At 47.4% G+C, this 22426-nt stretch overlaps 1 protein-coding gene across 1 annotated transcript in view; it reads right to left on the bottom strand.

Moving 5' to 3' along the window:
- DNAH14 (dynein axonemal heavy chain 14) overlaps positions 1-22426 on the bottom strand; it is a 291138-nt gene that overhangs the window by 99521 nt on the left and 169191 nt on the right. Inside the window, exons 35-43 of the mRNA XM_075341429.1 lie at positions 17261-17432; positions 13343-13432; positions 11879-11995; positions 8885-9079; positions 6648-6720; positions 5535-5746; positions 4875-5127; positions 2257-2368; positions 1857-2086 (exon numbers count right to left, since the gene is read on the bottom strand). Coding sequence (XP_075197544.1) covers positions 1857-2086; positions 2257-2368; positions 4875-5127; positions 5535-5746; positions 6648-6720; positions 8885-9079; positions 11879-11995; positions 13343-13432; positions 17261-17432 — 1454 coding nt within the window. The remainder of the gene's footprint in view (positions 1-1856; positions 2087-2256; positions 2369-4874; positions 5128-5534; positions 5747-6647; positions 6721-8884; positions 9080-11878; positions 11996-13342; positions 13433-17260; positions 17433-22426) is intronic.

Genomic DNA, 22426 nt, shown 5'->3' with positions numbered 1-22426 from the left:
CATTGTGCTTGGCGATGTACGGCTCAGCATTGTGCTTGGCGATATACGGCTCGGCATTGTGCTTGGTGATGTACGGCTCAGCATTGTGCTTGGCGATATACAGCTCGGCATTGTGCTTGGTGATGTACGGCTCTGGCATTGTGCTTGGTGATGTACGGCTCTGGCATTGTGCTTGGTGATATATGGCTCAGCATTGTGCTTGGTGATGTACGGCTCGGCATTGTGCTTGGTGATGTACGGCTCAGCATTGTGCTTGGTGATGTACGGCTCGGCATTGTGCTTGGTGATGTACGGCTCGGCATTGTGCTTGGTGATGTACGGCTCAGCATTGTGCTTGGCGATATACGGCTCGGCATTGTGCTTGGTCATGTATGGCTCGGCATTGTGCTTGGTGATGTACGGCTCAGCATTGTGCTTGGCGATATACAGCTCGGCATTGTGCTTGGTGATGTACGGCTCAGCATTGTGCTTGGTGATGTATGGCTCAGCATTGTGCTTGGCGATATACGGCTCAGCATTGTGCTTGGCGATATACGGCTCAGCATTGTGCTTGGCGATATACGGCTGTTACAGCTACTCGGGCATGAAGCTCCCGGTGGGTGCAGTTTTTGTGCTGATGTTCCCAGAGGAGGTCTGGACTCTGCAGTTATGGAGTCAGCAGAGCGGTGGTGACTTTTCCCTCTGCTCCTCAGCACTCGGCCCTCCACTCTATAACCTTACAGGGTCTCTACTTCAGAACTGAGTTGCTGCAGCTACTTCCCCTTTTCAATAATATCAGTCACAGGTGAAGGGGGAAGATTTAGGAGGAAGATAGAAATGGACTTGTTATCCCGGTGTCTCATATTACAGGATGCGCTGGTATCAGTGAGCTCTGCACCACCGGGCATTCTGTCACATGTTCATAAATGAGGTAGCGCAGCGGGGGGCCGGAGGTTATAAATGGGGGGTGAGCGTCCAGAGGTTATACACTGAGGGGTAAGGGGACGAAAGTTATACACTGGGGGGTGAGGGGACGGAGGTTATACACCAGGAGCAGGGGGACTGGAGGTTATACACCAGGAGCAGGGGGACTGGAGGTTATACACCAGGAGCAGGGGGACTGGAGGTTATACACCAGGAGCAGGGGGACTGGAGGTTATACACCAGGAGCAGGGGGACTGGAGGTTATACACCAGGAGCAGGGGGACTGGAGGTTATACACCAGGAGCAGGGGGACTGGAGGTTATACACCAGGAGCAGGGGGACTGGAGGTTATACACCAGGAGCAGGGGGACTGGAGGTTATACACCAGGAGCAGGGGGACTGGAGGTTATACACCAGGAGCAGGGGGACTGGAGGTTATACACCAGGAGCAGGGGGACTGGAGGTTATACACCAGGAGCAGGGGGACTGGAGGTTATACACCAGGAGCAGGGGGACTGGAGGTTATACACCAGGAGCAGGGGGACTGGAGGTTATACACCAGGAGCAGGGGGACTGGAGATTATACACCAGGAGCAGGGGGACTGGAGGTTATACACCAGGAGCAGGGGGACTGGAGGTTATACACCAGGAGCAGGGGGACTGGAGATTATACACCAGGAGCAGGGGGACTGGAGGTTATACACCAGGAGCAGGGGGACTGGAGGTTATACACCAGGACCAGGGGGACTGGAGGTTATACACCAGGACCAGGGGGACTGGAGGTTATACATTGGGGCAATGGGGCTGAATGAGAAAACATTATTAAATGATTAAGACCTGCGTCCCAATACATTCTCCATATGGTGTAGGTGTAATATTGTACGTATTTGTGTGTATAGTGGGAGGAGCAGTACACGGGGGTGACAGTAGTAGCGGCTGTAGGGTTGTCTCACCACTGGTTTGTTCTCCTTCGAATAAGTCATGCACCATGTTGTTGAAGTCGTAGGTGACGGTCACTAAGGATTCGTCTCTGGCCTTAAGCCCAATGAGGGAATCTCCTTCATGTTCATCTTCCCGGGTCAGAACGCCTCCAAACGCCCATATAAATGCAAATACGTAGAGCTTCCCCAGCAGCGGGGCCAGCCGGTCCGGATGCCTCTCCAGGTACCACTTCTGTTCTTCCCTGTAGATAAATTAAACTTTGTCAGTATATATGACTATATTCATGAAAATAACATGAAAAATAAGGACAAAAATCATGAAAAACAGAATATGATTGTGTTCCCTATCGGGGACACTGCCATGTGTGAGGTTCCCCCAGGACACACGTGCAGGTACTGTTATCAGGCTCACCTTCTTCTCAGGCTCTCCGGTAGGCTCGGGGTGTACGACCTCCTGGACTCGGACGCAGAGTGTAACTCACGACTATGAGACGCAGACGGGATTTTCCCTTTCAAGTTATCGGCTACTGGGAAGAAAATAGTCAAAAACAGTCACGGAAATGGATGAAAAGCTACAAAATCACTCAAGAACGCCATGGGTGGCGGAAGATATCATGGCCAGGAAATCCCAAATATCCAGAGGCTCTAATGCACCTCAGGCATTAAAACTTCATGACCCGGCCACCAATGAGAAACATCTTTACTGGGAAGACCAGTTACAGATGATATGCTGACAGATATGTGTGTGACATCAAGAATGTACGATCTTCCCCCATATCCCCCAAAAAATCACTCTGTATTGCCCCTCTGTGTAACCTGTTGTCAAAGGTAATGCATCTCTAAAAGCAGATTACAGGAAGTAGGGGTGGTTCTTTGTCTCTCTACAGGAAGTAGGGGTGGTTCTTTGTCTCTCTACAGGAAGTAGGGGTGGTTCTTTGTCTCTCTACAGGAAGTAGGGGTGGTTCTTTGTCTCTCTACAGGAAGTAGGGGTGGTTCTTTGTCTCTCTACAGAAAGTGAGAGCAGGTCTTTGTTTCTCTACAGGAAGTGGAAATAGGGCTTTATTTTCATACAGGAAGTGGGGGCGTATCTTAACCACTCTACAGGAAGTGGGGGCGTGTCTTAACCACTCTACAGGAAGTGGGGGTATGTCTTAACCACTCTACAGGAAGTGGGGGCATGTCTTAACCACTCTACAGGAAGTGAGGGTGGATCTTTTTCTCTACAGGAGGTGGGTGTGGTTCATTGTCACTATACAGGAAGTGGAGGCAAGTCTTTGTCTCTCTACAGGAAGTAGGGGGGTGTCTTTGCCACTCTACAGGAAGTGGCAGTGGATCTTTGTCTCTCTACCGGAAGTGAGAGCAGGTCTTTGTCTATCTACAGGAAGTGGGGGTGGATCTTTGTCTCTCTACAGGAAGTGGGGGTGGATCTTTGCCTTTCTACAGGAAGTGGGGGTGGATCTTTGTCTCTCTACAGGAAGTGGGGGTGGATCTTTGCCTTTCTACAGGAAGTGGGGGTGGATCTTTGTCTCTCTGCAGGAAGTGGGGGTGGATCTTTGTCTCTCTATAGGAAGTGGGGCAGGTCTTTGTTTCTCTACAGGAAGTGGAAAGGGGGCTTTTTTTCCTACAGGAAGTAAGACCAGGTCTATCTCTCGCTACTGGAAGTGGGGGCATATATTTTCCACTCTACAGGAAGCAGGGGCAGGTCTTTGTCTTTCTACAGAAAGTGGGAGCATCTTTGTCTTTCTACAGGAAGTGGGAGCAGGTCTTTGTCTCTACAGGACGTGGGGGTGGATCTTTGTCTCTCTACAGGAAGTGAGTGGGGGTGGATTTTTGTCACTCTACAGAAAGTGGGGGCGGATCTTTGACTTTCTATAGGAAGTGGCAGCAGGTTTTTTGTCACTCTAAAGGAAATGGGAAGAGGTCTTTGTTTCTCTACAGGAAGTGGAAACGGGGCTTTATTTTCCTACAGTGGGGGCGTGTCTTAACCACTCTACAGGAAGTGAGGGTGGATCTTTCTCTACAAGAAGTGGATGTGGTTCATTGTCACTGTACAAGAAGTGGGAGTGGGACTTTGTCTCTCTACAGGAAGTGGGGTCGTGTCTATGTCTCTCTACAGGAAGTGGAAGCAGGTTTTTGTCACTCTACAGGAAGTGGAAGCAGGTTTTTGTCACTCTACAGGAAGTGGTAGCAGGTTTTTGTCTCTCTATAGGAAGTGGAAACAGGGCTTTGTTTTTCTACAGGAAGTGGGGGCGCGTCTCTGCCACTCTACAGGAAGTGATGGTGGATCTTTGTTTCTATAGGAAGTGGTTGCAGATTTTTATCATTCTACAGGAAGTGGGAGTGGGACTTTTTCTCTCTACACAGGAAGTGGGAGCAAGTATTTGTCTATCTACAGGAAGTGGGGGTGGATCTTTGTCTCGCTAACAGAAGTGGAGGCAAGTTTTTCGTTTGTTTAGAGGAAATGAGTCTTGGTCTCACTACAGGAAGTGGAAACGGTCTGTCTCTACGGAAAGTGGGTGTAGGTCTTAATCTCACAGGAGTGGCGGTGTATTTTTGTCTCGCTACTGGTATTTTGAGCAGGTTATTGTCTCTGTAAATTTGATCTTAGCTGTTCATTCACAAGAGGAGTAATGAGACTGGAGACAGATCCGACAGAAAGGGATGGCTATAGGGATGGAGAGTGAACAGTAGTGAGCAGCCTCCAGTGTATTGTAGTACATGTAAGCTGCAAAAGCACAATGGTTAAAAACAAGTCTTGGGTTGTCCCATCAAAACAACAGGTTAGATGATAAGTGACAGATTGATGGTGAGTGCAACAATTTGGACCTTACTAATCCCAAGACAGTGGCTCTGGAGTCACCCGTTTAGATGGAGCGATGGTTGAACATGAGCACCACAATGAATGCAGCGGTGGAGCCTCCTCATCATGCCAGTCAAGCGGGAGACGTCAGAGCTCCAATACCAACATAGGACCCTGTTTATATTAAATAACAGTCTGCATACACTTTTAGATAATAGGTCATCTCTTACTCTGCCCAAGTCCTCCATTTCTGGTCATGAAGTTGATGAAAGCTTCCAGAATTGTACACAGGTTCCTCACCAGCACCAGGTCCTGTACTGGGAACGCCAAGTTGTCTTTACGCTTATGGATGAATCTGATTCCCTCATCCACGCTCTTGTAGAGCAACAACTTCAAATATTGGACTCCGTCTGTTGGGACCTTGGTGGATATTTTCAGCAGCCATGTCTTGACGAAAGGTTGCCACCCAAGATCCACTGGATCCTATTAAGAAGGATTAAAATTAGCCCCAGCTATTGGGCGCATCAAGGATCTGAGCACAGTGAAAGCCTTCCCGAGGACCTCAATCATGTCTTATGGCTACTGGATCCCTTGAGGAGACCACTCCTTGTATCCAAGGTGTATTAATGCACAGGTCAATGGTATGTTCCCCAAGACACAATGGATGGAGGTGGTGGGTAACAGAAACTACCCAAAAATACCTTAAAAATTTCTACCAATCTACGTAGATCCTGATGGAACCTGTCATGAACAATGGTCATCACCCTACACTTTGGCCCACTTTAGGGGCAGCAATGCAGGAAATGGGATCCCCACTTTGGGTGTTTTTTCTACCCAACTGATGAAACATTAATGCGATTACCTTTTTTATAAAATCCCAGTGTTCTTACCATATACACCATGGCACAGCGGCTGACAGTAGCCGGACTGGCTTGTGCCAGACTGTCCACCTCAAATATCATCCTCATTCCTTCTGGAAGACGGATTCTTTCACTGTTGGCCAAACAAAGTGTCCTTGTGTCATCTAGGACCGTGTTCAGATTCTCCACCCATAATGTGTCCACCGGACCGTCCAGAATAATCCAGTACCAGTCTGGGTCACCTAAACCAGGCAAGGTAAGAACTCAGGATCAGTACAGGAGCAGTAATGTATGTACACAGTGACTGTACCAGCAGAATAGTGAGTGCAGCTCTGGAGTATAATACAGGAGGTAACTCAGGATCAGTAATGTAATGTATATACACAGTGACTGCACCAGCAGAATAGTGAGTGCAGCTCTGGAGTAAAATACAGGAGGTAACTCAGGATCAGTAATGTAATGTATGTACACAGTGACTGTACCAGCAGAATAGTGAGTGCAGCTCTGGAGTATAATACAGGAGGTAACTCAGGATCAGTAATGTAATGTATGTACACAGTGACTCCTCCAGCAGAATAGTGAGTGCAGCTCTGGAGTATAATACAGGAGGTAACTCAGGATCAGTAATGTAATGTATGTACACAGTGACTGTACCAGCAGAATAGTGTGTGCAGCTCTGGAGTATAATACAGGAGGTAACTCATGATCAGTAATGTAATGTATGTACACAGTGACTGTACCAGCAGAATAGTGAGTGCAACTCTGGAGTATAATACAGGAGGTAACTTAGGATCAGTAATGTATGTACACAGTGACTGCACCAGCAGATTAGCGAGTGCAGCTCTGGAGTATAATACAGGATGTAACTCAGGATCAGTACAGGATAAGTAATGTAATGTATGTACACAGTGACTGCACCAGCAGAATAGTGAGTGCAGCTCTGGAGTATAATACAGGATGTAACTCAGAAAAAATAATGTAATGAACTCATAGTTACTTAACTTTATATGTAAATTGATTTTTTATAGTTATATTAAATCAGATCAATTACATCTAGCTGTTTCATTATAATGTGATATCACTGATGATGATGGTTATGACAACAAACTCCTGCACAAAAATAAAGAAATAAATTACTTTTACCTTTAGATGGAGACGATCCATCATCCATACACTCATCATCTGAATTCGGCTGATCCTCCTTAATGTTACCCTGCTACAAATAAAAGTACACACAATATCAGAGGGTCCGTCTGACCTGTTATACCCCATACAAATGAAATACACATATTCGAGGAGAGTGTTCTATAATACAGCAGACCTGTGCAAAATGAGGCCTGCAGAAGAGGACAGACAAAGGCCGGCTCTTGCATCAAGGGGATGAACCCCATCCAGCATCTCAATTTCACAGTAATCGGCATCCTCGGCAGGCAGATACTGTTAAATACTATAAGGGAATAGGCAGCCGCTATTGAACAAGTACATTTCAGATTCCACGCAGCAGGCGCACTGATATAACTAGATTGCGCCTGTGTGTGGGGGATGTACTGTGGGATATCATACTGTGTGTGGGGGGGGATGTACTATGGGATATCATACTGTGTGTGGGGAAATGTACTGTGGGGACATCATACTGTGTGTGGGGGGAATGTACTGTGGGGACATCATACTGTGTGTGGGGGGAATGTACTGTGGGGACATCATACTGTGTGTGGGGGAATGTACTATGGGGACATCATACTGTGTGTGGGGGGAATGTACTGTGGGGACATCATACTGTGTGTGGGGGGAATGTACTGTGGGGACATCATACTGTGTGTGGGGGGAATGTACTGTGGGGACATCATACTGTGTGTGGGGGGAATGTACTGTGGGGACATCATACTGTGTATGGGGGGAATGTACTGTGGGGACATCATACAGTGTATGGGGGGAATGTACTGTGGGGACATCATACAGTGTATGGGGGGAATGTACTGTGGGGACATCATACTGTGTGTGGGGGGAATGTACTGTGGGGACATCATACAGTGTATGGGGGGAATGTACTGTGGGGACATCATACTGTGTGTGGGGGGAATGTACTGTGGGGACATCATACAGTGTATGGGGGGAATGTACTGTGGGAACGTCATACTGTGTGTGGGGGGAATGTACTGTGGAGACATCATACTGTGTGTGGGGGGAATGTACTGTGGGGACATCATACAGTATATGGGGGGAATGTACTGTGGGGACATCATACTGTGTGTGGGGGGAATGTACTGTGGGGACATCATACAGTGTATGGGGGGAATGTACTGTGGGGACATCATACAGTGTATGGGGGAATGTACTGTGGGGCATCATACAGTGTATGGGGGAATGTACTGTGGGTACATCATACTGTGTGTGGGGGGAATGTACTGTGGGGACATCATACAGTGTATGGGGGGAATGTACTGTGGGGACATCATATTGTGTGTGGGGGGAATGTACTGTGGGGACATCATACTGTGTGTGGGGGGAATGTACTGTGGGGACATCATACAGTGTGTGGGGGGAATGTACTGTGGGGACATCATACTGTGTGTGGGGGGAATGTACTGTGGGGACATCATACTGTGTATGGGGGGAATGTACTGTGGGGACATCATACTGTGTATGGGGGGAATGTACTGTGTGTGGGGGAAATGTACTGTGGGGACCTCATACAGTGTTTAGGGTGAATGTATTGTGGGAACATCATACTGTGTGTGTGGGGGAATGTACTGTGGGGACATCATACTGTGTGTGGGGGGGATGTACTGTGGGGACATTATACTCTGTGGGGATGATGTACTGTGGGGACATCATACTGTGTGTGGGGGGGAATGTACTGTGGGGACATTATACTGTGTGTGGGGGGAATGTACTGTGGGGACTTCATACTGTGTGTGGGGGGGAATGTACTGTGGGGACATTATACTGTGTGTGGAGGGAATGTACTGTGGGGACATTATACTCTGTGGGGATGATGTACTGTGGGGAGATCATACTGTGTGTGGGGGGGAATGTACTGTGGGGACATCATACTGTGTGTGGGGGGGAATGTACTGTGGGGACATCATACTGTGTGTGGGGGGGAATGTACTGTGGGGACATTATACTCTGTGGGGATGATGTACTGTGGGGACATCATACTTTGTGTGTTGTGGGTACCTATAAGATGTTAGAATAAAGAAAACCCCCTGAGTGACACTTCAATTCTGTACAATATTAAGTGAAAAAAAATTAATACATAAATAATAATAATAATCAGAATTAAATTGAGCCCGTTGTTTTGACCCTCCAGACCCATCCCGGTCTCTCCTGTGGCCCCGAGAGGATGAATCACCCCCCTGTAATACAGTATACGGCACCTGTGCGGGGGTCCTGCTCGATGTCATCGCTCCGCTCTCTTTGGCTGCCTGCTGAGTGAAGCTCCGTATGGCGGAGGCCAGGAGGCCGTCCGACCACTCCATGGTGTTGGGGTTGATCTCGCCGTACAGCTCTCCCAGGGTCACACACTTGGGGTTTATGACAAACGTCTCCACCCTCCGTTTTCTTGTGACCGTCTTGTAAATCAAAAATACAAAAACATGACAATGTACAGAGGAATAAGCAGATAGAGCCGTAGAGCTCACATGTAGCTGCACTGATATCTATGAGGTAGTGAGCACATGTCTGTCCTGGTGGCTGAATATTAGGCAGAATGGCCCTGCCGCCCCCAGGTTTTGCCACCCTAGGTTAGGGCTCCGCCACACATCCGTGAAAACCACGTCCGTGTAAAACGGGCCGTTTTTCGGGTCCGTTTTCCGTTTTTTATGTCCGTTTTTATGGTATGTGTGGCCTGCGTGTGTATCCCGTATGCTAGCCGTATGTGCGTGTGGAATGTCCGTGTGTGCGTGAGTGAAATAACTGACATGTGTATGTGTTGTCCGTGTGAAATGTACGTGTGTGATGCAAAATGTCGTTACTACATGTCGGAAGACAGAGTAGCGGGATGAGAATGAACTCGGGTGAACTTCACCCGACTTCATTGTCATGCCGCGGCTCTGTCTTTGTGCCGTGTACTGATTAGCGGTCACCTGTGAAGGATTCACCGGTGACCGGTAATCCCCCGAGTGACTGAAGTGTCCCCCCCTCTCTCATACTCACCGATCCCCGATCCCCGGCGCTGCACGGCGTTCACACTGCTCCGGCGGCTTTTTCTAATTTGAAAAAGCCGGCCGCCCATTAATCAATCTCGTATTCCCTGCTTTACCCGCCCACCGGCGGCTGTGATTGGTTGCAGTGAGACACGCCCACCATGCTGAGTGACAGGTGTCACACTGCACCCAATCACAGCAGCCGGTGGGCGTGTCTATACTGTGCAGTAAAATAAATAAATAAATAATTAAAAAAACCGGCGTGCGGTCCCCCCCCCATTTTAATACCAGCCAGATAAAGCCATACGGCTGAAGGCTGGTATTCTCAGGATGGGGAGCTCCACGTTATGGGGGGCCCCCCACCCTAACAATATCAGTCAGCAGCCGCCCAGAATTGCCGCATACATTATATGCGACAGTTCTGGGGCTGTACCCGGCTCTTCCCGATTTACCCTGGTGCGTTGGCAAATCGGGGTAATAAGGAGTTATTGGCAGCCCATAGCTGCCAATAAGTCCTAGATTAATCATGTCAGGCGTCTATGAGACACCTTCCATGATTAATCTGTAAGTGACAGTAAAAAAACACACACACCCGAAAAAATCCTTTATTAGAAATAAAAAACACAAACACATTCCCTCATTACCAATTTATTAACCCCGACAAACCCTCCATGTCCGGCGTACTCCACAGTCCTCCAGCGTCGCGTCCAGCTCTGCTGCATGCAGGTGACAGGAGCAGCAGAAGACACAGCCGCTCCGGTCACCTCCACGCAGCTAATGAGATGAGTAGCGCGATCAGCTGCTGTCAGTCTGGTAACTCGTGGTCACCGCTGGATCCAGCGGTGGCCGCGGGTAACCTCAGTGACAGCAGCTGATCGCGCTACTCATCTCATTAGCTGCGTGCAGGTGACAGGAGCGGCTGTGTCTTCTGCTGCTCCTGTCACCTGCATGCAGCAGAGCTGGACGCGACGCTGGAGGACTGTGGAGTACGCCGGACATGGAGGGTTTGTCGGGGTTAATAAATTGGTAATGAGGGAATGTGTTTGTGTTTTTTATTTCTAATAAAGGATTTTTTCATGTGTGTGTGTTTTTTTACTGTAACTTACAGATTAATCATGGAAGGTGTCTCATAGACGCCTGACATGATTAATCTAGGACTTATTGGCAGCTATGGGCTGCCAATAACTCCTTATTACCCCGATTTGCCAACGCACCAGGGTAAATCGGGAAGAGCCGGGTACAGCCCCAGAACTGTCGCATATAATGTATGCGGCAATTCTGGGCGGCTGCTGACTGATATTGTTAGGGTGGGGGGCCCCCCATAACGTGGAGCTCCCCATCCTGAGAATACCAGCCTTCAGCCGTATGGCTTTATCTGGCTGGTATTAAAATGGGGGGGGACCGCACGCCGTTTTTTTTAATTATTTATTTATTTATTTTACTGCACAGTATAGACACGCCCACCGGCTGCTGTGATTGGGTGCAGTGTGACACCTGTCACTCAGCATGGTGGGCGTGTCTCACTGCAACCAATCACAGCCGCCGGTGGGCGGGTAAAGCAGGGAATACGAGATTGATTAATGGGCGGCCGGCTTTTTCAAAAGAGGAAAAGCCGCCGGAGTTTTTATAACAGCCGTGCAGCGCCGCGCCGGGGATCGGGGAATGGTAAGTATGAGAGAGGGGGGAACTGACCGACAGACAGCTAGAGGGACAGACAGACATAGAGACCGACCGACGGACTGAGGGAGAGAACGAAACATAAAAAGAAAAAAGACTGACATGACATGAAAAAAGCACAAAACATACAGGGAACAAACAGAGATGCGTCCGTGTCACTCGGACGTGCGCACAGACCCATTGACTTTCATTGGGTCCGTGCTGCGTGTTGCGTGAATAAAACGGACATGCTGGCGTGAGACACGGCCCACAAAACGCATCACGGAGACGGACAAACGGACATAACCAAAAACGCAAGTGTAACCGCTGAGATATAGTAACATTGGTGCACGTTTGGCCGTGTCTCCAGTATACACGGAAACGGACCAAACACGCACGTTTTTCACGGATGTGTGGCGGAAGCCTTAGGGTTAGCTTACAATAAGACAATATAGACTGAGCCAGGTGGATAAAGATTTATAAACCAGCAGAAACTGTCAGAAAATAACCTGTAAATGTAACAGTCATTTATATTATTTGATAGATGTTTTTTATTATTTTGAAACCTACCGGAGCGCTGCGTTCTGCTACAGGTGAAGGGATACAAGGCAACGTCTTCTCCAAAATCCTTCGCACTGTAGTCTTCCCTCCTCCGGTGGGGCCCACGAGCATCACCCCATGACGGGCCTGAAATTATTTGAAGATTAGAACTTTATTTAAAGAGGAACTAAATTTTAATTTTATTTTCTATAATTTTGTCCAGCATAGAAAGGTATGAAACTTGCCAAATCCCTTTATTACTGGATCCCGTCTTGTGAATGGTGGATCTTATGTTGGCTTCTGTATATAGAGGTGTTATCAGTCATTGTACAAGAGGAGGAAGAGGTGAGCTGTGACATAACTTATTATGAATAGTGGATCTTGTGTTATCTGCTGTATATAGAGGTGTTATCAGTCACTGTACAGGAGGAGGAGGAGGAGGTGAGCTGTGATATCACTTATTGTGAATGGTGGATCATGTGTTATCTACTGTATATAGAGCTGTTATCAGTCATTGTAAGGAGGAGGGGGTGAGCTGTGACATCACCTATTGTGCATGGTGGATCCTGTGCTATTTACTGTATATAGAGGTGTTATCAGTCATTATACAAGAGGGGGAGGAGGTGATCTGTGACATCACCTATTGTGAATGTTGGATCATGTGTTATCTACTGTATATAGAGGTGTTATCAGTCGTTATACAGAAGGAGGAAGAGGTGATCTGTGACAACACCTATTGTGAATGGTGGATCCTGTTTTATCTACTATATATAGAGGTGTTATCAGTCATTGTACAGGAGTAGGAGGAGGTGAGCTGTGATATCACATATTGTGAATGGTGGATCCTATTTTATCTACTGTATATAGAGGTGTTATCAGTCATTGTACAGGAGGAGGTGAGCTGTGATATCACTTATTGTGAATGATGGATCCTTTGTTATCCACTGTACATAGAGGTTTTATCAGTCATTGTACAGGAGGAGGAGGTGAGCTGTGATATCACCTACTGTGAATGGAGGATCCTGTGTATCTACTATATTTAGAGATGTTATCAGTCATTGTACAGGAGGATGAGGTGAGTTGTGACATAATCTATTGTGAATGGTGGATCCTGTGTTATCCACTGTATATAGAGCTGTCATTGTACAGGAGTAGGAGAAGGTGAGCTGTGACATCACATATTATGATTAATGGATCATGTGTTATCTACTGTATGTAAAGTTGTGAGTGGTGGATCCTGTGTTATTTGTATATTGGTGACACTTCTAATTGTAACTGCCTGTAATGATAGTGAGACTGCTGAAAAGTGATCTCTACAGACCAGGAAGCATCAGCTTATTATGAGGCTCAGTAGCCAGAGAAAAACTCAAGATTTTTCAAACATAATGAGATGAAAATTCAATAAACCAGAACATGAAGGTAATGTGCCATCAGCAATGACTTATTGCTTTACGTTAGTAGTGTCTCTTTTCGGCAGGGCCTTCCCCGTCTTACCACGATCTGCTGGTAGAGCTGGATCACCTTCTCCGTCTGACTTTCCCACGGCTGTAGACCTAGTTCCCCCACAGCTGTAGAGACGGCTTTCTGCAACACAGAGAGGAAGACACCGGACAAGAGGTTGTACAACACGTCGGTGTCGGTGCGTCTGAGCCGCCCGCGGTAATGAGGCCCGAGAACCAATTAGAGGGAAGGAAAATAAATGCTGCAACAAAGCAACGCTCAAATTGCTGTAAAGTCAGATTCCTCCGTGTGCCGAGTCCCCCCGGGTGGAATAAAGAAGGACAACAGATGCATGGAGAAGATGAATGGGAACACTAGGACTTTTTTTTGTGGATCTGGAAATATTGTGAGATATGGGACAATTCAAAGTCTAAAAATAGAGGAGAAGGTTTTGCTTTGTCACGATCCTTCTCGGGGAAGCAGTCGTCGAAACTTTTGGAACAGGGAGATCTGCTATTTAGGAGCTGGCACCGAAACACGAGGAGCAAAGCTGCAGGGTGGTGATGCCAGTGGTGACATACAACGCAACCTGGTATACGCTGCTATGGGTCGAGACTAAGTACCTTTCGTTTCAATACTGCAAATATTCGTCAGTCATAGACGAAGGCATACAGACCACAATTAGCAGGGAACAAGGGATTCTAGGCTGTTCCTAATCTCAGGGATACTCCTGATGGTGGAGAGGTCTGAGCCTCCTTCCTGGCCCTGCTCCTGACCAGTCCTGATCTGATTCCACCTCCCCCCAGAGAAGGATGGGAAACCCACAGATAAAAACAGACAAGGGAAAACCAAAACTCTGTCACACAGCACGCACACACGAAGGACAAGCAAATAAGAGATTCAGGAGGAAAACAAGAGCAGGAAGGAAGTTACAAAACAACAGGGGTAAATGTCACATCCACACCAAGCAATGAGCATAACTATCTCCAGAAAGTCTGGGACACCACACCTCACAGATCAACATAGACCAACTATAGCTGGCATGGGTGGAAGGATTCAACCAGCATAAGTAGGAGGGGAGCAGATGTGATTGGCCTCCCCACAACATATGATCAAAAGAGCAAACAGACCAGCAGAGAGAAGGTTTTGCTTTGTCACGATCCTTCTCGGTGAAGCAGTAAAGGTCGTCTCTAGAAACAATGAGAAACTTTTGGAACGGGGAGATCTGCTATTTGTGTGCTGGCACCAATACACGAGGAGCAAAGCTGCGGGGTGGTGATGCCAGTGCTGACATACAATGTGTCCTGACGTACGCTGCTATGGGACAAGACTAAATACCTTTCGTTTGATTACTGCAAATATTTGTCAGTCATAGAGGGAGGCATACAAACCTCAATTAGCGGCGAACCAGGGATTCTAGGCTATCCCTAATCTCAGGGATACTCCTGATGGTGGAGAGGCCTGAGCCTCCTTCCAGTCCTAATCTGATTCCCCCTCCCCCAGGGAGGGACCAGACAGGAATGTGATGAAACCCACAGATAAAAACAAACAAGGGAAAAAAAAAACTCTGTCACACAGTACGCACACACAAAGGATAAGCAAATAAGATTCAGGAGGAAAACAAGAGCAGGAAGGAAGATACAAAACAACAGGGGTAAATGTCACATCCACACCATGCAATGAGCATAACTATCTCCAGAAAGTCTGGGACACCACACCTCACACAGACCAACTATAGCTGGCATGGGTGAAAGGATTCAACCAGCATAAATAGGAGGGAAGCAGATGTGATTGGCTTCCCCACAACATGTGATAAAAGGAGAAAACAGACCAGCAGAGATTAACTCTTGCTATCCTGCCAGGTTTCAATAGTGCAGATATTTGTCAGTCCTGGCTGGAAAAACTTCAAGTGTTTGTCACTGCGAGGCACTGACAAGCCACTTTGACTTGGTCGGGGTATTTCCATACAAAGACAGTGATGAACCCTGGCTACGGCTCGGGGGTCACAGTGATATTACAAATATTTAGTAAAGCCTTTCACTGTAATTTGTGCACACTGTAAAATGTTCAACTAATATCGCCATGTAATGCAGACATGATATAAGGAGCAATAGGAGGGTTGAATAACAAGAAATAAAGTCTAACACCTAGTAACGTCATCACATCATGAACTAAGATGGTGGCATACAGATAACAATTAGCGGGGAATCTGGGGTTATAGGCTGTCCTACAGCTATCCCTAATCTCAGGAATACTCCTGATGGTGGAGAGGTCTGAGTCTCCTTCCTGGCCCAAATCCTGACCACCCTGATCTGATTCCCCCTTCCCTAGGGAAGAAGCGGACAGGAGTGTGATGAAACCCACAGATAAAGACAGACAAGGGAAAAGCAAAACTGTCACACAGCATGCACACAGCATAAGACAATAAGTGATGCAGGAGGAAAAACAAGAGCAGGAAGGAAGCCACAAAACAGGGGTAAACGCCAAATCCGCACTGAACATTGAGCACAACTTTCATCAGAAAGTCTGTGACACCCCACCTCACAGCCCAATATAGAATATACTATAGCCGGCAAGGGTGGAAGGATTCAACCAGCATAAATAGCAGGGAAGCAGATGTGATAGGTCTCCCCACAACATGTGATTAAAGGAGCAAGCAGACCAGCAGAGATTAACTCTTGCTAGCCTGCCTATGAATAAGCACACAGCAGATCGTCATCTTGTGTTGATCCCATACACAAGAGAAATTATCGGGCAGAGTGTCAGAATCTGCAATCTGAACAGAGACCGATGCCGCCATGACAGTAGGCGAAGTTTGTGTAAAACTCTGTGTGACAGACATCATTAAAGTAGATCCCAAGTATCCATGTGACATCATCAAGGTAAAAAGACAGTCCATAACCACTGTGACATCATCACAATAGATCTCAAGATTTATGTGACATCATCATTGTTAAAAAAAACATTGTGACATCATCACAATAGAATCCAAGTATCCATGTGACATCATCAAGGTTAAAGACAGTCCATAACCACTGTGCCATCATCACAGTAGATTCCAAGTATCCATGTGACATCATCATTGTTAAAAGACAGTTTAGCCCCATTGTGACATCATCACAGTAAAATCCAAGTATCTATGTGACATCATCATTGTTATAAGAACCATTGTGAAATCATCACAATAGAATCCAAGTATCCATGTGACATCATCAAGGTTAAATCCATAACCATTGTGACATCATCACAGTAAAATCCAAGTATCTATATGACGTCATCATTGTTATAAGAACCATTGTGACATCATCACAATAGAATCCAAGTATCCATGTGACATCATCAAGGTTAAAGACAGTTTAACACCCCTGTGACATCATCATAAAACCAAGTGACATCATTGTAGGAGAACTCAGTCCATAGCCATTGTGACATCATCACAACAGAACCAAAGCCAATAAAACTGTGACATCATCACGGCTAAACCCAAACTTGCCAGATGGTGACATCATCACAGTAAAGCACAGGCCGGCACCATTGTGACAGTAAAACTATAAAACTTAGGCAAGTGACATTGTGGATTAATTAATACCAACATACACTACATAAATAAAACCGCCATAGAGATGTAGACCTGGACTAGTCAGTGCGAGTGCTCAACTGGTCAATTACCCAAGGTCCCCACTGACTGAGCAAACAGTGATCCCATGAGCAAACTTCTGCCCCATACAGTATTAATCAGCAGTGTATAGCGGTAATATCTGAAATCTATATGGTAGTATTATGTAGGATACTTAAACGAGAATTATTTGTATACGACGAATAAACTATATTGTGGTATTGCGTGTGCTGTGTAGGACAGTATTATTTCGGCCCTGCATGGCGGTATTATGTGTGCCGCCATTATGAGAAAAAGTTATAAACAGGAGTAGAGGTGACTACTTTGCTTATTTCCCATTCTTTTGCCCATTTTACCTCTAATTTTTCGGTATTTGCTTTCTGAAGGGTGACTCCTGGAAACAGGTCGGCCATGATGTTGTCAAAAAGCGCCACATCCTCAGCCAAAAATTTGGGCAGGTTTGCTTCTTTGAGAGCCCTGATTATGATCAGGGTTTCATCCTCCGGAGAAAGTCTCAGGTTCTTCTCTCTGGTTACACAGGAAACTCGTTAGCGTGAATATATTTTAATATTGATGTCAATCAGCACCAGACATTAAAAAAAAAAAACAAAAGAAAAAAAAACAACTTTTTTTTTTCCCTTTTTCATATAGATTCAGAATAAATTTGCACATTGCGAGCATTGACGTAACGTCTGTCGCCGGACTCGGGGCACGATGTGGTTTTCAATCACTGTTTATTGAATTTTCTGGAAAAATCACAAACTAATCTGAAAGCATCAAAAAAGGGGACATTGTGCCTGGAGCGGTGCGATTCCTCGCTGAACCGCGCCGGCGTACAGAATAAATCAAAATATAATACAATTGTGATACATAAAACAGAAGGGTACGACATGGAAATAAACAATGAAGGGTGCGAATAAATAAAAGATTAGTCTTAAAGGGACAACAACACATGAAACCGCTCGCACCCCATCCAAACTGTGTTCTTCTGTTGTTGTCTATGGCACCCAGGGGTGGACAGATCGTGGTTGCAGGGATCGCGACCATGACCGGGCCCAGGGGTGCAGGGGGCCCGCCGACCCCAGCCCCTGCTTCAGCTGGATGTGCCTCCGAGGGCGCACATCCAGCTGAAATGCATCGCAGTGCAGAGACCCGTTGGGTCCCTGCACTGCAATGCATGCTGCGGTCCAAATAGAAGCTGTCAGCTTTCAGCAGCGTCCCCATGACTGAGGCGGTGCATGACAATGACGTCATGAGTAGCCATAGAAAGGATGGCAATGAAAGCTGCCGGCCACTACAGGGCGGCTATAGAGGTAGGAGCTGGGGAGGGTGAGTACAGTATATATCAGGAGGGGGACAATATATACCAGGAGGGGCCCAGAAGAAGAGTATATATACCAGGAGAGGACTGTATACACCAGGAGGGGAACATATATACCAGGAGGGGGACAGTGTATTCCAAGAGGGTGACAGTGTATACTAGGAGTGGGACAGTATATACCAGGATGGCCCCGGGAGAGGAATATAAATACTAGGAGAGGGACAGTATATACCAGGAGGGGAACAGATATATCAGAAGGGGGACAGCATATACCAGGAGTAGGACAGTATATGCAAGGAGGGGCCCAGGATAGGAACATATATACCAGGAGGGGGACAGTAGATACCAGCAGGGGAGCATATATACCAAGAGAGGGACAGTGTATTCCTAGAGGGAATACTGGAGACAGTATATAGCAGGGGAGGAACTTATATACCAAGAAGGGGACAGCATATACCAGGCGAGGGACAGTACATACAAGGAGGGGCCCGGGAGGGGAACATATATACTAGGAGAGGCACAGTATATACCAGAGGTGTCTAGGAGGGGGTAGTATATAGCAGGATGGGGAACATATATACCAGGATGGGGAACATACCAGAATGGGGGCATATATACCGGGATGGGGAACATATATACCAGGAAGGAACCCAGGAGGTGTTACATTAGAACAGGATGGGGGTCTTTACTACATAATGGGGGGAGGGCAGCTCCTATGTCTTTATAAGATTTAGAACACTAAATGTATACATACATATGCATACAGCTGACCATCATGTGGGGATGGAGGGGAAGGGGCCATCGACCTCTAATTACACCACCTCTTATTTTTTGGATAATAAATACTATAATAGCAGAGGCTACATTTAGTTATAGAGATTAATCCAGAAAGCTGCAGAGTTAGAAATGCAGGATTAATGCACAGGAGTGGCGAGTGTGTCTCAGGCAGTGTGCAAACATTGTAGGATTTTTTTGTTTTGGGTGATAAGAGCAAGCACAATCATGCTGACAGTGGGGGTAGTGGTGATAAGGCCAGGCACAATGCTGCTGACACTGGGGGTAGTGGTGATAAGGCCAGGCACAATGCTGCCGACAGTGGGGGTAGTGGTGAGAAGGACAGGTACTACACTGCTGACAGTGGGGGTAGGGGGGAGAAGTACAGGCACAATGCTGCTGGCAGTGGGGGTAGTGGTGAGAAGGACAGGTACTACACTGCTGACAGTGGGGGTAGTGGTGAGGAGGACAGGTACTACACTGCTGACAGTGGGGGTAGTGGTGAGAAGGACAGGTACTACACTGCTGACAGTGGGGGTAGTGGTGAGGAGGACAGGTACTACACTGCTGACAGCGGGGGTAGGGGGGAGAAATACGGGCACAATGCTGCTGGCAGTGGGGGAAGTGGTGAGAAGGACAGGTACTACACTGCTGACAGTGGGGGTACGGGGGAGAAGGACAGGCACAATGCTGCTGACAGCAGGGGTAGTGGTGATAAGGCCAGGTACAATGCTGCTGACAGTGGGAGTAGTGGTGAGAAGGACAGGCACAATGCTGCTAACAGTGGGGGTAGTGCTGGGAAGGGAAGCACAATGCTTCTGACAGCGAGGGTTGTGGTGAGAAAAAAAGGCACAATGCTGCCGACAGTGGGAGTAGGGGTAAGAAGGACAGGCACAATGCTGCCGACAGTGGGAGTAGTGGTGAGAAGGACAGGCACACTGCTGCTGACAGTGGGAGTAGTGGTGAGAAGGACAGGTACAATGCTGGTGACAGTGGGGGTAGTGGTGAGAAGGGCAGGCACAAGGCTGGTGACAGTGGGGGTAGTGGTGAGAAGGGAAGGCACAATGCTGCTGACAGTAGGAGTAGTGGTGAGAAGGACAGGCACAATGCTACTGACAGTGGGAGTAGTGGTGAGAAGGACAGGCACAATGCTGCTGACAGTGGGAGTAGTGGTGAGAAGGACAGGCACAATGCTGCTGACAGTGGGAGTAGTGGTGAGAAGGACAGGCACAATGCTCCTGACAGTGGGGGTAGTGGTGAGGAGGACAGCCACAATGCTGCTGACAGGAGGAGTAGTGGTGAGGAGGACAGGCACAATGCTGCTGACAGGAGGAGTAGTGGTGAAGAGGAGAGGCACAATGCTGCTGACAGTGGGAGTAGTGAGTGGTGAGAAGGGCAGGCACAATACTGCTGACAGTGGAGGTAGTGGTGAGGAGGACAAGCACAATGCTGCCGACAGTGGGAGTAGTGAGTGGTGAGAAGGACAGGCACAATGCTCCTGACAGTGGGGGTAGTGGTGAGGAGGACAGGCACAATGCTGCTGACAGTAGGAGTAGTGGTGAGGAGGACAGGCACAATGCTGCTGACAGTGGGGGTAGTGGTGAGGAGGACAGGCACAATGCTGCTGACAGTGGGAGTAGTGGTGAGGAGGACAGGGACAATGCTGCTGACAGTAGGAGTAGTGGTGAGGAGGACAGGCACAATGCTGCTGACAGTGGGGGTAGTGGTGAGGAGGACAGCCACAATGCTGCTGACAGGAGGAGTAGTGGTGAGGAGGACAGGCACAATGCTGCTGACAGGAGGAGTAGTGGTGAGGAGGACAGGCACAATGCTGCTGACAGTGGGAGTAGTGAGTGGTGAGGAGGACAAGCACAATGCTGCTGACAGTGGGAGTAGTGAGTGGTGAGAAGGACAGGCACAATGCTGCTGACAGGAGGAGTAGTGGTGAGGAGGACAGGCACAATGCTGCTGACAGGAGGAGTAGTGGTGAGGAGGACAGGCACAATGCTGCTGACAGGAGGAGTAGTGGTGAGGAGGACAGGCACAATGCTGCTGACAGTGGGAGTAGTGGTGAATTGTGGTGTTTGGGGTGTGTGATATGATATGTTGTGCTGCTGTGCAGGTAATTAGTGCAGCACTATGGTGTTTCATGATCCCGCAGTTGTATTTTCTGATATAGCATGGCGGGGGGGGGGTGTACTTGATATTACATATGGGGCTTGGGCTGATTATTAATCTGTCCCGGGTGTAAGTGCAACAACATTCCCTAAACAGCGGCTATTTGTCTTATCCCTCAGCTGTGCAAGAGTCAGATACAAGTACAGAATGGACAGACTTTTCTACTATATCTGATCATAGGAGTAAATGTAAAGCCCGGGCTGATCCTGAGCGAGGCTCGGAGCGGCTTCTCCGGGATGTCGCACTATATTCCGCCCTGAGCTAATCCTCCAACTTATTTTTCCGGATTTGGAGGCTATTTATAACCGGACCGGCGCGCCGCACATCCATATTAATATTTCGCTTTGCTGGCACAATTTTATTTTATTGCAGCATCAGCTCAGCTTTATCACAAAGCATTAACCTCACCGGAACGATGGACGGATTTTTTTTTTTCTGCTAGCAGCGGCGCTGATGGAATTATCAGGTGTACAGACCTCCAATGCGTAATCTGTACAAACTGATTATCAGCGGTGCCGTCAGTCCACCAATCATGACCCTTAATATGTCTCAAGGTGGACAAAATAAAGGGTGTGTGCGAAGAAGACCTATTGAACTCCTAAAGCTTCAGCAGGGGCTATTGGGTGTACCAAGATGGCAGATCTAACTTTGTATTGTGTGCACCAAGATGGTGGCTCTGACTTTATATTCAGTGCACCAAGATGGCGAATCTAACTTTGTATTGGGTATACCAAGATCACAAATCTAACTTTGTCTTGGGTGTACCAAGATGGAGGATCTAATGTTGTATTGGGTATACCAAGATCACAAATCTAACTTTGTCTTGAGTGTACCAAGATGGCAGATCTAACTTTGTATTGGGTGTACCAAGATGGCAGATCTAACTTTGTATTGGGTGTACCAAGATGGCGGATCTAACTTTGTATTGGGTGTACCAAGATGGCGGATCTAACTTTGTATTGGGTGTACCAAGATGGCAGATCTAACTTTATATTGGGTGCACCAAGATGGCAGATCTAACTTTGTATTGGGTGCACCAAGATGGCAGATCTAACTTTGTATTGGGCGCACCAAGATGGCAGATCTAACTTTGTATTGGGTGCACCAAGATGGCAGATCTAACTTTGTATTGGGTGCACCAAGATGGCAGATCTAACTTTGTATTGGGTGTACCAAGATGGCAGATCTAACTTTGTATTGGGTGTACCAAGATGGCGGATCTAACTTTGTATTGGGTGCACCAAGATGG

The sequence above is a fragment of the Anomaloglossus baeobatrachus genome, chromosome 3 (genome assembly GCF_048569485.1).
Source record: "Anomaloglossus baeobatrachus isolate aAnoBae1 chromosome 3, aAnoBae1.hap1, whole genome shotgun sequence".
NCBI classification, from domain to species: Eukaryota; Metazoa; Chordata; class Amphibia; order Anura; family Aromobatidae; genus Anomaloglossus; species Anomaloglossus baeobatrachus.
The sequence above is the reverse complement of the archived record's forward strand: the minus strand, read 5'-3'. Positions and strand labels throughout refer to the sequence as shown.